At 42.2% G+C, this 18,067-nt stretch overlaps 1 protein-coding gene across 6 annotated transcripts in view; it reads left to right on the top strand.

The window, feature by feature from the left end:
• Positions 1-18,067, top strand: part of SLC6A6 (solute carrier family 6 member 6) — a 74,420-nt gene that overhangs the window by 36,446 nt on the left and 19,907 nt on the right. For all 6 annotated transcript variants that reach the window (XM_007059953.4, XM_027822424.3, XM_037904523.2 and 3 more), the window contains 4 exons: positions 6,005-6,137; positions 11,358-11,492; positions 13,485-13,588; positions 13,704-13,828. In XM_007059953.4, the coding sequence (XP_007060015.2) occupies positions 6,005-6,137; positions 11,358-11,492; positions 13,485-13,588; positions 13,704-13,828 (497 nt within the window). The remainder of the gene's footprint in view (positions 1-6,004; positions 6,138-11,357; positions 11,493-13,484; positions 13,589-13,703; positions 13,829-18,067) is intronic.

Raw genomic sequence — 18,067 nt, 5'->3', positions numbered from 1 at the left:
GACCTATCCTCCTTGAGCCTATCTAATTCTTTTTTGAACCTAGTTATACTTTTCTGCACATGCAGAACAAGGATGACTTATGAAAAGTCAATGATTAGAACCCATAGGATATATCTGTACTTGGAGCTGGAGGTGTGTTTCTCAGCTCAAGGAGACCTATTTGTACTAGGTCTGATTGCACTATGACAGCACAGACTGGAGGATGGGCTAGCTGCCCCGAGTACATGCCTATGGCCTTGGATGGGTACGTATTCAGTGTGGCTAACCCGTCCTGCCATCCATTCTGCTGGAGAGTCATTCTATTTTTAGTTCTCTAGCTGGATGAGAGCTAGTAGTGAGTATATTTCCTTGAGCTGGGAACCACACTCCCAGCTCCAAGTGCAGACATACCCCTCTAGGCAATTCTTTCTGCACCTGGCAGCCTCATTAACTTCTGTGCTCAAGCAGCCATGTTAAACATCGTAGGCCAAATACATCTCTGGCTTCAATGGAGTCGTGTCAGGGAGGTGTTTGGCTCCAGGATGCGTGCACTGCCCTGGTCAGCCACTATTCCCTTGGGCGTTACACCGTACCATCGTGAAACAAGCCGTGTTCAGAACTGACAACACTGACAGGAGCAGTAAAAAAAAAAAGAAAAAGGCGTTGTTCCCTTTCCATACAAGAATGCATATTAAAGAGTGAAAGTATTAATGCGCAACTTTCAATATACCACATCTAAGGCCAGGCCAGACTTTACACAATACATTCTTTTTAATCTCCATTCGCCCCCAGCTCCCTAAAGCCTTTGATAAAAGGCAATGCTACAAACCAGTTAGATTTCTCAGGTAAAAATCCCAATGCCCAGGAAGAGTTTTACCCTGGAAGGCAGAGGAATACCATCTTGTTAGCCTACCTGCAAAACTTCACTCATCCTTGGGAATAAGATCATCGGCCCTTATCATTTTTATTTTTAAAAGCTTGTGTTATTGCCTTGATCTTAAATATCCCATCACTGAGACCCTGCAGACCCACAACTCTCAGAATGACCTAGTCATGTCTGAATGAAGGAGGGTAGACACAGACTTCTCTCTAGAAACACAATAACATAGCCTGTGGGCAGTTAACAATAATTTGTGCTGTCAATCTTACTGGTCTTGGTGGACTCTTTGGACCTGAGTTTTAGCGGGACTTCAACAATGCTTCTCCTTGTGCACGTGAATGCCCCCCAAAACCACACTTTTTGAGCCTTAACACATGCAAGTGATGTATTTAGCATATGCAGAGTCTAGCATCCATATGGCCCCAAAGTGTGTGCAAATGCAAGTTGTACATGCAATACATGATTCTGAAAATAAAGCCCTTTTCCTTAGGAGCCAGTCAGCTAGGAAACTTGTTGCCCACAGGACATTTATATTTGCCACTCAGTGCACAAGCTTTAACAGTCATACAAAAAGCCCACAATGCTTAGAGAAGAGGCTATTATTCTGTGATTGAAGGAATCCACACTGTTTTGTGGTATAGTTAATGCCTATTTAATTTTTTGTTTCTGAAACTAACTGCCCTTTCCAATCTGGGAAACGGATGTGGTTATCTTCATCAGTAGTGCGGGGTAAAGCTGACACCACACTGGTATAATTGGCCCCACTGATACATTAGCCTCTTCATGCTGAATGACATGTGCCCCTTCCCCGTCCTGCTGGACATACAGTGGAGCCTGACATTTCAGTTCATCTGAATTAACATTCTGTGCAAATCACATGCTTACTTGAGCAGCAGTAAAAGGGGTTAAGCAAATCTGGCTTTATCTCAGGAGACTTACATCTTGCTATCATGTGCTTTAGGTCTTATTTCTTCAGATTTTCTTTTAAAGTTCTGAATTTTAAAGTCTTACAAATGCAGTAATGCGCAAGGGGTGAGAATTATGGGACAGCTCCCATTAAACAAGAGCTCTGATTGTCTGATGCTGACCAAATGTTTATAAATGGCTGGTAATCAGCAGACCTTGTTCATCCAAATCCAAGAAAGCCTGTCACATGTTCCTGGCATGTAACCCTGAGGAAAGCAAAACAAAACTAAACAAAATCCGACTTAGTCTTATGTGCCCTTGGAGGCAAAAAAAGATTTACGAAATTGCTTCTTTCATAGCATTCCCTTTAGTGAGTTCCTTGTACACCTGATTATAGTACTAGTTGTTATTGCTCGTTCTATGTTAAAAAGCACTTCCTCTCTCTTGGTATGAAAGGTCCTGACTGCATTTATGTGATTAATTGACATGGGACACCCTTCAAGGATTGCCTAATTCTGCTCATTCTATTTTTGCATACATTCTAGAACCAGTTACAACTCCTGTTATTACATTCTCCGTGTTATTAGTCCATGCTGGCTCTATGAAAAAAAGCCCAAGAATCCATGTTTGATATTTGTCCCACTGAATACATACATATATATATATAAATGACAGAATACATCTACATATATATATAAACGACAGAATACATCCTGCAGGCTTGGTAACGGAGGGAGTAATGGAGGTTTGTCCATATAACCAAAGCTGTTATGCAATACAGCCCTTACTCCGCCTAGGAATGAAATTATTAAGGTGTTACAGATGCAGACTGATGTGCTTCTGCTACAGAAAGGTGTGGATTTTGGTTGCCTGACATAGCCTAATGTAGACATTGTAGTGGTGTGTGCTGAACTGGCTCCTTGAGGTATTCTACCTTTGCAGGGGAGGATGGCTCAAGACAGCCAGGGAGCACATCAAACAGTGCACTTTACTAGTCCTATATAAAAGAGAAACCTACCTGGCTCCTAATAGCAGATTCTGGTCTCCTCCATAGAATGTGGGCCCAGAATCCTGGGTCACATTCTAGGTAAGATGGCCACCTGCTTTTGAATCTATAGAAGAAAAACAAAGAGTGGTTCATGAAACATGCCACATACATTCACAGCTCTCCAGTTTCCGAAAGGAAAAAGGCTACTCATTGTTTTCTTGCACCAAGCCATGTTGGCTGCTTATTAGCATTTTATTCCAAACTGCCTTTCAGCTTAGAAAGTTGGACTTTATTTAAAAAAACCCATGAGAGCTTGAAATTGAACTTTGGTCTCCTTGAAAATTCTTCATTTTCTTCTCCCACATACACACATCGGGCCTGATCCTGCTGCTGCTGACTCCAGTGAGTAAGGACTCACTCATATGAGCAAGGACTGCAGAATTATACAATTGTTTGTTATCATAGGGTTGCTCCTCATTACTGAGTAGCTACACTGTTTGGAGAGCATCTGTTCTATTGAGTCCCATTAGTCTTTTTCCACAGTACTGAATACACTCAAACAATATTTAAAAAATGTAAAGCATTTAGTTCTGAGAACACACACACACATACTCAAATTATCGTAACAATTTTGCAAGCTAATATTAAAAAAGGGAACCATTTTGGGCCTTCTAAACTGGTCAGTTTCTCTTTATTATCAAAAATTTATAGCACTTTTAGGTCACTGGTTTTATTAATTTTTATTGTTTTTTCCATTGGGAACAAAAAACCTTGATACACACTAGGGGGGCGGGTAGAGGGGGGAGCTTAGTGCATCAGATTGCTATGACCTCGCAGGGTTTGGTAAATGTTTTTATCCTGATGATAATCTGTTTACACTAAACTTGTGTACCTCATCTGTGTGTGCAGACACCCTGACCTGGTGTGCCCTTCGCACTCCTGATTTGGGCTGCTGACTTTCATCGTTGGGCAAAAAACAAAACTCAGTGGCACTCTTTCATTGAACAAAGTAGTCTGTGGGCAATGCAGCCAAAACTTTCATTGATGACAGCGAAAGTCTTGCATGATGAGGAGTTCAGGATTTGGCCCACTCATTCCAGCAGAGTTTTGCCCAAGTAAGGAATTAGTAAAAAACCGAATCAGGACTTCAGGATTTGGTCCTTTATTGCAGGCAGCGAGTAAAGGTGTGACACAGCCTGTTCATGTTAGAAAAAGTGACGAACATGCCATTTGGAGCGTGTACATTGCCAGAGAAAGTAAAGGAAGTAGTTTTGTTTCAATATTTGTTCTTACCCATGGAAATTGACAAAAGAAAGAAGTTAATAAAAACTTGTTCGTATGAACCTAGCTGTTCTGATGCTCATGTTTTTGCCTCCCCAGAAGAAATCTGTGTTTATTTTCTAAGTTGAATAACTAAATAAAGTTTACCAAATATCCTTGGTCAACTAAACAAGGACCTACTTGTGATGACTTTGACTACCCTTGGCCTTCATCAGTAATGTTTGTATGCATCTGAGCCAAGATAAATGGAAAGGGTAACAGAAATTGTAACAAATCCAGGCTCTGTGCTGCAAACCAAACTCCTTAATGTGTTAATTTGACACACTGTTGTCTCTGATCCCCATAACGATAGTCACGGTAACAGACTGAAAATTAAAAACTGATGTACTGTGGCCTTTTTGAATAAGTCTGTGTCAGACATTATGGGTGATATTGACATACAAGTACACTATGGCTTCAAGGCTGTTTTGACACGGTCTCCCACAGTATTCTTGCCAGCAAGTTAAAGAAGTATGGGTTGGATGAATGGACTGTAAGGTGGATAGAAAGCTGGCTAGATTTTTGGGCTCAACGGGTAGTGATCAATGGCTCCATGTCTAGTTGGCAGCTGGTATCAAGTGGTGTGCCCCAAGGGTCGGTCCTGGGGCTGGTTTTGTTCAATATCTTCATAAATGATCTGGAGGATGGTGTGGATTGCACCCTCAGCAAGTTTGCAGATGACACTAAACTGGGAGGAGAGGTAGATACGCTGGAGGGTAGGGATAGGATACAGAGCGACCTAGACAAATTGGAGGATTGGGCCAAAAGAAACCGGATGAGGTTCAATAAGGATAAGTGCAGGGTCCTGCACTTAGGACGGAAGAATCCCATGCACCGCTACAGACTAGGGACCGAATGGGTAGGCAGCAGTTCTGCAGAAAAGGACCTAGGGGTTACAGTGGACGAGAAGCTGGATATGAGTCAACAGTGTGCCCTTATTGCCAAGAAGGCCAATGACATTTTGGGATGTATAAGTAGGGGCATTGCCAGCAGATCGAGGGACGTGATCGTTCCCCTCTATTCGACACTGGTGAGGCCTCATCTGGAGTGCTGTGTCCAGTTTTGGGCCCCACGCTACAAGAAGGATGTGGAAAAATTGGAAAGAGTCCGGCGGAGGGCAACAAAAATGATTAGGGGACTGAAACACATGAGTTATGAGGAGAGGCTGAGGGAACTGGGGATGTTTAGTCTACGGAAGAGAAGAATGAGGGGGGATTTGATAGCTGCTTTCAATTACCTGAAAGGGGGTTCCAAAGAGGATGGCTCTAGACTGTTCTCAGTGGTAGCAGATGACAGAACAAGGAGTAATGGTCTCAAGTTGCAGTGGGGGAGATTTAGGTTGGATATTAGGAAAAACTTTTTCACTAGGAGGGTGGTGAAACACTGGAATGCGTTACCTAGGGAGGTGGTGGAATCTCCTTCCTTAGAAGTTTTTAAGGTCAGGCTTGACAAAGCCCTGGCTGGGATGATTTAATTGAGGATCGGTCCTGCTTTGAGCAGGGTGTTGGACTAGATGACCTCCTGAGGTCCCTTCCAACCCTGATATTCTATGATTCTATGATAGAGATGCCAGTAGAGGTCTGGCTTCCATCTCCATGAAGAACAATTATAGCAAATAACTTCAACACTTACAACATACATATATGATCATTAGCTTTCAAAAGGAGCCTTGGTCAAGATGCTGTATCGTATGTTGGTCAGACGAATCCTACAGGCAGCAGACATACCTGGGGATTAATCCTGCAAACCTTTACCCATATGAGTAATGCTGAGTTAGGCAAGTACATGTTCATAAGATTGCAATATTAAAGTGCAGCCAGTCCAGTCATTGCCATAAGTAATGTGTGTATAATTGCAGAGCTTGTAAGAAAACTCCTGACTAACTGCTTTGTTGCATCTTTGTCTTTCTTCTTTTCCTTTCACGCATTAAGGCACAACGTACTGAGCTTGTCTACAGGGATTGATAATATCGGTGTTGTCAAGTGGGATCTAGCACTGTGTCTTCTCTTTGTCTGGGTGATATGTTTCTTCTGCATTTGGAAAGGCGTCAAGTCTACTGGGAAAGTAAGTGCTCTGTCTACCCCTTTACGATCACTACCTTAGAAAAGTCAGCAGTACAGTGAATAATAGGCTGTATCTTTTATCAATAAATAATAACAGCTTCCATGTGAAAAATGTATTTTCACACTAAGAGATGGACTTGACTGGTGTTGGAAGGCAGTGGCCAGTGCCATAGTACAGAATGCCTCTGAACCAAGCAGATGTTAATGGAATGGCATCAAGAATCATATAAAGACGACTCAGGAAGCCTTTTAAACACCCCCATTTAAGACAATGGAATCTAGCCAGTGCTACCTGAACTGGTGAGGGTGCCTCAGGCTTTCCTGAGAGGTACACTACTTGCCTCTTCCCACATAATAATAATAGTTATACCACTGTGTGCTTCTATTACATGTCACCCACAGAGCCACCTTCAGCTCTGGTGCAGTGCCACTGGAATCAGTGGATCCACAGTGGGGATAAACTGGAGTCACTGGGAACTGCTGGATGCTTAGCAGTTTTGGAAAATCTGCCCACTTATTTAGGTGCCCCAAGACAGATTTAGGAGACTAACTTTAAGCACTCATTTATTTAATGAAAATGCTCGTCCTAAAACAGCAGCACCATCTTCTTCGCCAGAGTCATTGTCCAAGGGCTACTCTGACACTCGGCTCTATTCCCTGTTTATTTAGTCATTTCTAGTGTGCCTCTCACTGCAGGGCCTACCTTCCTCTCTGAAGTTTTCTATTAGGCGTACTGAGTTCAGGGCTGAGTTCAACAACATTGATATCTAGAGTCTATATTTTAGATGCCTGCTGAAGGCCGCAGTAGTTAAACATTCACAGACTCCAGACCATTGGGTGCTCCAAGGTTTTTGTTGAATGGGACCCATCTGTGGTTCTTCCCCTCCCCCATGCCCTTGCCACTGCACTCTCCAAAACCATGCCATTCCATATGGCATTAATTAGACAGCATCTGAACCTCATTCCGTTCCAGTAGCATACCAGGAACAAAGTACAGAGGTTTCCACACTGTCGATTAACGAGGCGATGCCTGGTATTTATTGCCTCTTTAAATATATGGTAGTGGTTCTGTACCATCATTTCTCTCTCCCTTTGACTTTATCATAGGGCCTCATTAAAAACATGGTGCCTTATTCTTCTGGTCTCCTGCCAGTTTTAGGCCCAAAGAGCAGCTTCTGCACCTCTAAATCTGTACTGACTGAAGATGGTTTTATTCCCTATTGTCACTGATTGGCATGACCTGTTGAGTTGGCTTATCAAGGGTCATAATGAAAGAGAGCATAGTAATCTCCTCAGCAATAGCAGAATGGAAACAAACACTTCCTGAGTACCTTTTGCGATCATGATGTCTGTTTGATTCACAGTTTAGACAGCACCAAAAGATTTTCCAAGATGCTTATTGTGTACAAAAACCAAACACCTGTTATAATATACCAGCATAATCAAAATCAGTGAGGGTGTATGCTAGTCTGAGAAGGTCAAAGGGCTGCAGTGACTTGAAAAATTCAGAGGTTTGCTGGGAACTTTCACAGGTTTTTCAATGCAAATCTCAACAGCTGAATATCTATTTGCGGGTTTTCTTGTGCATCTCAAACTCCCATAGACTTGAGATGGAGTATGCAGTGCACAAAGAATGCAAGACTGGACTCAGAAATGTTCCTGCTGCCCTTGTATTTCTGCACCAGGGAATTAATGCTGAACCTTTTGAAGGTAAAAAAGCAAAAAGGAACGGTTAAAAAATATCAAATAACCAACAGGTTTTTCTGGAAATTAGGTGTATCTCAGAACTTAATCAGAATTTACTGTCTGTTCCTCCATTGTATTTTGAGGACACAGGGCCCGGTCAAAAGTCCATTGAAGTCAGTGGAAAGATTCCCTTTGACTTCATTGGCTTTGAATCAGGCCAAAGCAAACTGCAGAACTCTTAACGTAGGCCTGGAGTTATTGGATGAATGATTAGCCCATAGTTTAATTTTATAGATCATTTCTTACACACTTAACTGCTTTCCAATATACTAACAACTTCCTGAAGGGGAAATAATCATTTAAAAAAATCTTGTTGGAATATATTGAACAAAAGAAACAGTCATGAAAAATAATAGCCCAGTGTTTTGGGGACTTTTTTGTATAGAGTGCTGGAGCCTAAAAACTCCTTCAGTCATGCAGGGGTTTTCCTGCCCTGCAGTGGGAAAGTCCATTGTGTAATACTGAGTTCCTGTGAATGCAGACACAGCCTTGTTATTAGAGAGCAGGGATTTTTATGGGTCAAGATGATATAAAAAGGGATCATACAGGACAAAAAGGAAATAACTTTTCGGAAGTTTTTAGATGAAACTAGGCTAATGTTGCAAAAAGAAAAGGAGTGCTTGTGGCACCTTAGAGACTAACAAATTTATTTGACCATAAGCTTTTGTGAGCTACAGCTGAAGTTAGTCTCTAAGGTGCCACAAGTACTCCTTTTCTTTTTGCGAATACAGACTAACATGGCTGCTACTCTGAAACTAGGCTAATGTTATAAGCCATATTATTTATCAATGAAAAATATTACTGAGTTCCAAGAGGAAAAGGAAGAAAACCCATATGCATGAAAAGGTTTTCTTTGAATTTTATCAGTCTGGTTACCTGAGTTATATCAATGCTGGCTTTGATTTCTCCTGGTTACTCTCCTAGGACACACTTAAAAGACAAGTGGATGCATCTCAGGAGCTTTTCCCCGATTAAGTTAAATTTTGAAAAACAAAAACATATTTTAAATAAGGCAGCAGCGCTGTAATTACCTGGCAGAAACATTTGACTCCATTTGAAAAAAGGAAGAAACCAATCCTTTTTGGAAGGCAGAGATTGCCTGGCAATAGAGTGTTAGTGCTTGTCTGTCCAGGGAAATTGATCATCATAGCTATTCTAAAATAACTATTCTGTAATAGCTATTCCTGAATAGCAACCTGTGTGGAAACGCTATGTTAGCATACAAGTGATTTTATTCTGGAATAATTACTCTATTCACAAAGCAGAGTAATTATGGAATAAAGTCCATTTTATTTTAGAACAGGGTAGAATGTGGGTTATTATGGAAGAGCTATGCCAGTCAGCTTCCCCCCTCTGGGCAAGCCCTCAGCTTTACGTTCTGAAGATAGTGCCCACAAGGTTTGGGTGAATCAGTCTTTAGTTCTGAACTATTGTATCGTACTCTGTCTTGCCAAGATTCTGCTGGTTATTGCTCTGAGCTGGAGATGTTTATAGCTGCAAATGGGAAAGCCAGTCTGTGGGTAAGGAGGGTGTAGGCATCTCTTGGAGAAGGGGAGTTTCTTATTTTGTTTTTAAAAGAAAATCACCTTTGAAAAATTGTAAAGTGGATTTAATGCTTCCAATGAGGAGTATAGTATCGGCTTGAGCCATACAAAGATTCTAAATGCTAACCAGCGCACCCCAGTCCTGAGCCTTCACATGGGATAATATACCTCAATCCCAGCCTGCAGCAACCCCTTCTGTTCTAGTCCAGCATCTCTCTTGAGCAGACACTGCCATTCATACCAAAATGAGGACTGGTTTGTTTCTCCTAGGGTGAGCCTGCCAAACTCATTTGCACTGTGGCCTGGGTCAGGGATGAAACTCAAGTCTCCACAGGTGAACAGCTCTTTCACTGACCCAATGCATTGCCAAAGCCTTTCAGCGGGATTCCTTTTTATTTCTGAGAAGTGCCTTTAAAATCCACACAGAGGACAGCAGTATTCTCAGACAAAAGAACAAGCCTGCAAAGCCTTCAGTGCTCATGGACTTCACTGGTCCCTGCATGTATATCTAAGCTGCCTCTCTGTTAGCAAGATACATGGCAACACCTGTGTCATGAGAGAGACGTGTATATTGGCCTAATAGAGGAGCAGTAAGTAGCACAGTGCTTAGCAGTATAGGAGATTCAACTCTGGGCGTGGGGCCGGCAGCTGGGACCCCAGAGCTGGGGGGCGGCAGCCAGAACCCCAGATGCGGGGCCGGCAGCCGGGACCCTGCATAAAACCTGGGGTTGCTGCAGCATCCCTAGTTCCTGTGCCTGTGACACCTTTCATACATTCAGGCTCCCAGTAGTTAGATGAATAGGTGGAAGATGCTTAAGTTGCTCTCCAGAACATGTCAGAGGCAATGGGTTAGGGGAGTGGTTGCAGCAGGTGTCTGGGAAGTTCATTTCCTGGTTCTGCTGCTGACTGAGGGACCTTGGGTAAGTCTCTTAGTCTCTCTAGGCCACGGCATCCCTATCTGCAAAATAATTCTTACCTACCTTACGAGAGGGCTAAATTCACTTATTTTTGTAAAGCACTTGGAGAGCCTCCACTGGAAGGTTCAAAAGAAGCTTGACGTAACCCGTTACTGACCCTTTGCAGTGGTGGCTGTTACTCTTCACTGCCAAAGGTGAGCCTGTGGTAAGAGAAGCTGGCAGGGGGGCAAAGAGGAAATTATGACTAGTGTGAACAGTCAGCAGAAAAGGCCTTTGCGGTTGTAGGCTGCTGGCCGAGGAAGGACGAATGCTCACCCAAATGTGTTCAGGCCCTTCCTTCAGGGCACAGCTTATTCTTCAGACAAATAACTCATTAACACCAAAACAAAGCTATTCCCCTGACCGCAGCCTGCTTCCAGGGTTCAGGGGCCTTTCCCCTTGCATCTCCAGGTCTTGCTCCAGGGCCCACCTCAGGATCCACCCTGCTTCCTGCAGCTCCTCCCCTCAACAGTACTTTTCCAGCCCTTTTACAGGAATCACTTGACCCCTTCCCAGCTGGGCTGGACAGCCCCCTCTCCCAGGCAGGAACAGCTCCTCTAAAGACAAGCACTGTCTCCAAACAGAGTGGCCAGCTTCAGGCCCTGTGGTCCTTAAAGGGGCAGACCACCCTGTTCCAGCACCCTCTTTCCCTGGAGATGCAGATAGCCACTTCCTGGAGACAGATCAGGCCAGACTGTTATCTTTGCATAGATCGAAGATTGGAGGAACTTAAGGCACCAGTTGAACACTACAAGCCAAGAGGACAGTTGAGAGTGGAAAAGAGGATTAACTAAAAATGTGCTTAAACACCCAGATCAACCAACAAATCTGAGCCTCATGAAATGTCAGGGGGATTTGAATTCAGATCCCTGGATCTCCATCAGTTTTGGTTCTGGGTCGAAAGGACACCAGTTATATATTTTGTTTCTAAATTAATTGTCAAGGACTCTACATATTGTCACTTTGTTTTGGCAGGTTGTGTACATCACCGCTACATTCCCATTCGTCATGCTTATTGTGCTGTTAATCCGTGGTGTCACCCTGCCTGGAGCTGCAGAGGGCATCAAATTTTACCTTTACCCTGATGTATCACGGTTAGCAGATCCACAGGTATGGGACCAGTAAGTAGGAGCAGGGAGACTTCCCATGCTCTGAAACAAGAGGGACATTTAGAGGTGGGTGGCGGTGCAAAGGTAGATTTTTTCCCATGATCTTTATCAATCCAAATGTAGCATGGACATTAAAACTCGGTTGTATTTTTCCATTGTATCTGGTTGAAAAGGTCATTGTTAAATGTGTTAATGCATCTTTCCGTGTGTGTATTTTTGTGTCAAAGGACTCTGAGGCTGTAGACTCTGTCCAGTTATAGAATCTCAGCTTTCTTGTTGGTATTAGGCTCTGGACAAGGTAAGGGAGATACGTTTTTTTTAGGAGGATAGTCTTTAGTTTCGAAGGGAATCGAAAGAAAGGAGAGAAATATGAGCGTGGCAGATGGCACACCAAGGAGCAATTGTGAGTATCTGTTTCACTCTGCCACCACCTCTCAGGAGCAGGACATTGGGGAAAGAAGTGAACAGAGTAGTGGAAAAATGAAAACCATTGCAAACATGCAAGAAATCTGTTTTCTCATGTAAACACATGGGAGAATGCCTGGGAGATGGCGACTTAGCACTGGGTAGGAGGAGTTGCATCTTTTTTTCCTCTACAAGCTACAGCTAGAAAAGAAAAAGACTATTCATTTCCATGGTACTGGTGTAGCAATGTGTGAAAGTTTGACCACTAGCTCTTTGCCCAATGGTGATCACATGGGAAATGCAAAACTGTCTAACCAATAGCAAAAAACAAATGCAAATGATAACCGTGATTTTTTAAAAAAGTGATGGCCATAGGCATGATAGGGTGAAAATGTCTTTCTTTGTTGTTTCTTGTCTAATGATTATCTGGTAAAAAATCAAAAGCCCAAGAGGATTTGGGCCCTGTAAGGAAGCAGGTAAAGTATCCTTGAAAGAAACTTTTGTGACAGCCTCTGTGATTTTGCCTTCATTACACCAGCCATTCAGACATGCATTTACCTCCGTCCCTGGTAGCATGTAATTGTTATGAGTTATTAGCCGCAAGCTTCATGCGCTAAGATGTGATGATGGATAACACAGGAAGGATTTAGATTCTGTTTAACTCCCAGGCCCCTCTTCCAGGATGGCATAGCTCCCTCCAGGGTTAAGTTATCATGGACTCCCCATTGAAAAGGCTCATCGTCTTTCACCAGGAGATCCCTGTGTTTCAGGTGGATGATGCTGACAATGGTAGGAGAGTTGTGCTGCAAAGCTGCTGCTTTCCCCCCGTTCAGACCCCCTGGATGATCCCCAATACCTTTGTCTGGTGTTAGTAGAGAGAAGTACATGGCTGTGAATGGTTAGGCATAGATGGAGGAGTTACCACGAATGTATTAAGCTGGAGTTTCTCACTGTAATGATACTGTATGTTGTATGTTATTGTACTAATACCATCAGGATGATGAGCCATGAACTGAGGTTAGTAACGGTGTTATTTATGTTAAAGAAATGCATTGTGTCCCCTCCGCACCGGCAGTTTTTGGCATTGTGCCCCCTATGGTTGAAAGGTATGGTTGGGGCAGCAGCATGGAGCCATTTGGAAAAGTGGCAGTCATGGTGTTTGTGTCTGCAGTCCAGTGACTCTGTGGGCTGGTTTTCACTGAACCGCAGCAGATACAAGTGTATATGGGACTTTACAGGGGCCTCTGTGTTGTCCCTTCTCTTGGGAGAGTATTGATTGTTCTGCAGTAAGGAAAGGATCGGTTGAATGACAAACTAGAATTATAGACCACCTTTCAGGCAGGGATTTTTGAACTGTTGACAGAGCTGTGAAGTTTTTGAGTGGACTATGATGCTAATGATTTATTTTTCCCTACAACGTCGTTATTTTAAAATGAGATGCTCTCTTTTTTCTCCTGCTTTGCCCCAGTACGTGTCTCCGGGGGAGCAATTTTTGTTGTTGCGTAGCCTGAATGACAGACTGATTGTGATGCACGTTGCTATAGGGATTGCCTACATTAATGATGTTTTCTTCCATCTTTTCTCTTAGGTCTGGATAGATGCTGGGACACAAATCTTCTTCTCGTATGCAATCTGCTTAGGAGCAATGACATCCCTGGGAAGCTACAACAAGTATAAATACAACTGCTACAGGCAAGTTTCTAACCAAGGGGGTTTAGTGTCTTAGCTAAATGATGTAAATAAGTAGGGACAATGGGTTCAATTTTTTTTTTGAATTAACTTGCTCCATGACATATGTGTGACTTAGGGACTGTTTGCTGCTGGGATGCCTGAACAGTGGTACCAGTTTTGTGTCTGGCTTCGCAATTTTTTCCGTCCTGGGCTTCATGGCACAAGAGCAAGGGGTGAACATTGCTGATGTGGCAGAGTCAGGTACGATGGTATCGGTGGCAGTGGTGGTGGGCACTGCCACCTAGTGTGTGAGCAAAGTACTGCAGACTAAATCAGCCAAACAAAATAATATAAAATAAAATAAAATAAAATAAAAAGAAAGAAAAAAAGAATTCCCACAAGCATCAGAAAAATAATTAAATGCGCACATGTTAGTCTGGTTCTCTTTTAGAATGGTAGTGGGTAGCTGATTAACATAGGACTTACTTTACCTTAATTAGTGTGGCAGATTGAACACATTTTTCCAAAGCGCGTTAATAAAGTTTAGCTCAGATTAGTTAAAAGGACCACACACACATTGTTGTCTCGAGTCCAGACATGTCAATCTGTTTTGGAAATCTACACCAACCCTCTTGTTACTATAGCTATGATTGCCCACCGGTGAGAGATGCGGTAGGAATAAAGTCTGGCACTTTCAATGGGACATAAGGGAACTGGATGCCCAAATCCCATTGAAAGGCAAAGGAAGTTGGACACCTAAACCCCATAGGCTTCTCTGGAAAATCCCTTCCACCATGACACCAATTCTTGCAATTCTACATTTTAATCTAGCTCCAAGGTGAAGCTGATACTCTTTGTGCCATGTCCATTTTGAATCTGTTTACAGGGACATATTTTCCCCTTGTTTTGCATGTAATTATTCCCATTGCCATTCAGCTATACACATGTGTCAGAGAGAGGGTACATCCAGCTTGTGAATATACACTGAACAAGATAAACTACATCTTTCCCCTGGACAGACTTTATAGGACTTGCGGGCATGAGTGGTACTTTTAGGCTGTCATAATGATGGTGAACAATTATACCAAGCTAGATCAGTATTGCCAACCTCAGGTGTTCAAAAATCATAGTCAGGCCCCCAAAATCATGAGATTGGCTTAAAAATCAGGAGATTTAAAAGACTAATAATACATTTTGGGTGCTTTTTCTTTCCGTCTGATTTTTTGAGCCTTTAGGGTTCAATTTTTCACTGTAGAGTCACGTTTTTCAGCTGTTTTTTGTAACCAGGAAGACTAGAAACTTACTTCCTTTTTTTTTTTTTTTTTTAAATAAAAGATGAAATTCTCTTTATTAACATTAACTCCTGGAGCTGGATCTTTAAGAATCACAAAGATTCATTACAGATTACAGGAAATTACAGATGTTGGGAACACTACTAGATTCTCAGTTGGTGTAAATCAGCATAGCTCTATTGAAATCAATAGAGCAAATGCCATTTTACAGCAGCTGAGGATCTGGCCCATAAAGATAATTTTGATCAGACACTGATTGCTTGACTTGCATACAGGAACAAACTAAGGGAATAATCCTGGTGAATACACCCTAACCAGCTAAGCACTCATTTCAGATGCAATCTAAGACATTTTGCATATTTGGCATTTTTTTCTATTCAGATTTAAAAAAAAAAATCTTATTCAAAATTTACTCTAATTGACCTAAAATAAAAGACATAATCCATTGCTAAATGGGCACCTTTGTCCCTGGATATTTGATATTTTTAAAGTTTTAGACACTGGACTTTAATCCTTTATTTTAGTGCGTATTTTAGTTTGTTTGAGTTCAACCCAGGTTGGCGGTGGCCACAAGTTGTAGCCATCTGATGGCTCTTAGTGGATTACACAGTATATACAAGTGGTGGTTTTAGGCTCATGTCTAATGGACAGGTATCCAAATCACAACAAACCGCCGTCGAAAGTGGTACCAGTTGGTATACGCGTTGCCATTCTAAGCCGAGAGGCCAAGACTTGAATAAACCTGGGAGCGTGGTTTACCCCTCTCAGTTCGAAGAGATGGTTCCTTCAGTCCATGATATTGGCAGGAGTTGTGGGCCCTGTTCCCTCGAAGCTGTGCACATGTGTGCACGCACACAGATCTTAAACCCCGAGCACACGGCGGGACACCGCGCGCACTCCGGCTTTGGTGGCAGGACGCTGGCTTTTTCTTTTTCTTTTTTTTTTTTTTTTTGTTGCTTCGGCAGTGCCACAGAAGAAATTTTTTGCACGCACGGCCTGTTAAAAATTAGAGGGAACATTGACTGTGGGGGGAAACTTGTACTACTGCTGCCTGTGCTCTACCTGTTCTCTGTCAAAGAGGCGACTTGACTTTCTAGGGAGGGCATCTTGAAACCATTCACCAGCAAAGAGAAATTTAAATAGGGTTGGTTTTCCCCCAGATATAGCCCCCTCCCGCCCCCTCCCCAATTTTTTTTTTTTAACCCTTATTTTGCCAGTATGCAAATCCATGACTATCCTTCCAGGTAGGAAAAGGAGAGAGGGAGCCATGAGCGTCTGCAACTTGATTTTGCGGCTTGGCATAGGAAGTTGTGTATTGGGCAACCAGATGATTCCGCCATTCTGTATCCTCCCACTTGCCTTACTCACACCTGTAGTTCCATTGACTTCAGTGGATTATTTTTGTGATTTAGGCACAATCTAGTTCACTGACAGCAGAACCCTAGCATCACACTGTTGCTTAGTTACCCGCACCCCCCGCCGCCGCCAAATTCACCCTTTCTGTAATGGTCTTGAGCTGAATTCTCCCTTGGTAGGATATGAGTAGTGAAGATCGGAAGGCAGTGGGAGCTACTCCTATCTTTCATTGGGCAAAGTGGACTCCTTGATTTCAGTGGAGTTACACAAGGGTTGAATGTGGTCTGTCTCCCCCGCCATCTCTCACCCCAGATTGGCAAACTGCCTGATTTTTTTAAGTTCATTTTTCTCCTTTATTTTTCCAATTACATTACATTAAAAAAAAAGCGAAAAGCATTGTTGCATTTATTTTTTTTTTAACCTAAGAAACGCAATGTGGGAACAAAGGAAGCACAGTGAGGCCTGGCTAATCTGTGCTGGATTTGTCTGCGTGCCTGGCTGGATGAAAGATATATTGCATGTACAGTATGTACCAGTGATAAAGCCATCGCAAGACTTCCTTTGTTTTAACGCCGTTTGCAAACTGATTCAGATTAATTGGTCTGACTATCGTGTCTGTCAGCTGATGGAGAAGGTTTGGCCTCCATATTTTGTATTGTTTCAATCTGTCTACCATCCATGGTTCCTTCTGCCAACTGGGTACAATTCCAGCCATAATATTTCATTTAATCAGCAAGTGGCCAACAACTAGACTATGGTTATTACTGTTCTAATAAGCTTTTAACAACAAGCACAAGCACAGTGCGTTTTAACAAGATAATTATTCAGTGGAACGGCGCTCCATATTAAATGCAGTTTTCAATGATTTACATTAAACTGAAAGGATGCCAGAAATGTTATGTTATTTTACATGGACTTTTCTCTTTATAGTTCAACATTTGCTTTCACAGAAAAATACACACAGAGCATAGAGTACTTGTCATCAGAAATTAACATACACACACATTTTAAGTGAGTTTTAGAGAGCAATAGCAGTTTTACATCTGTCTCATCATTTGCGCAGACTGGCTACAAATGCAATCTAATAGCAGTTCTAGCTGGGAATTCAGTTTTTACTGAGAGAAGACATGATATCCAGAGATTGAGGGAAACGCAGAACCCCAGAAATTTTAGCTACTCAGCCAATTTTGTGTGTGCGCGCTTTCTGTCACATAAAACCACAGACATGTTTCTTTTTAAAAATTAATGAAATAAAATTAATCAATCAATTGCTGGCTAATTTGTATTTATTTCTATTTAAATTACTTAAATTTTTCTTTTAATTTAAAAATGTCATCCTCCTGCTCTCATATTTTCTTTCCCTTGCTCCTTTCTCCATCTTTCTTGTTGGAAAGGAAAAGTGGGAGTTAGGAAGAGCATCAGTAGCGATTCTCCATGCAGATTAAACAAGAGAATTCTGCTCCTGTGATTTACCGGACTTTAATGTTCCCTACTGAAAAACAAGTTTAATTTGAATCTTCTCACCAAACCTGGAAGATGTCAACACTCCAATCCACCTTCTTTTGAAACAAAAAAAAAACCCCTCCAGATTTTAATGTGCATGTAAATCTGACCTTGCAAGATTTCCCCACTCTGTAAAAATTACAAGATCACTTTTAAACCAGTAGCAAATTTCAGAGTCTTTCTGCCCCTGTCGCCCAATCAGAGATGGCATACTCACTTTACGAAAGTTCTCATGATGTATAACTAAGTGTTACTTGAAACCTGTGTGACACCAGATGAGAACTTCTGTGAAAAACAATATAAAAGTGCAGTGCGCCGATGCTCTGTGTGTGAGTGAGCCCTTTAGCCG

This window comes from Chelonia mydas, chromosome 7, assembly GCF_015237465.2.
Source record: "Chelonia mydas isolate rCheMyd1 chromosome 7, rCheMyd1.pri.v2, whole genome shotgun sequence".
Lineage (NCBI taxonomy): Eukaryota > Metazoa > Chordata > Testudines > Cheloniidae > Chelonia > Chelonia mydas.
The sequence above is the reverse complement of the archived record's forward strand: the minus strand, read 5'-3'. Positions and strand labels throughout refer to the sequence as shown.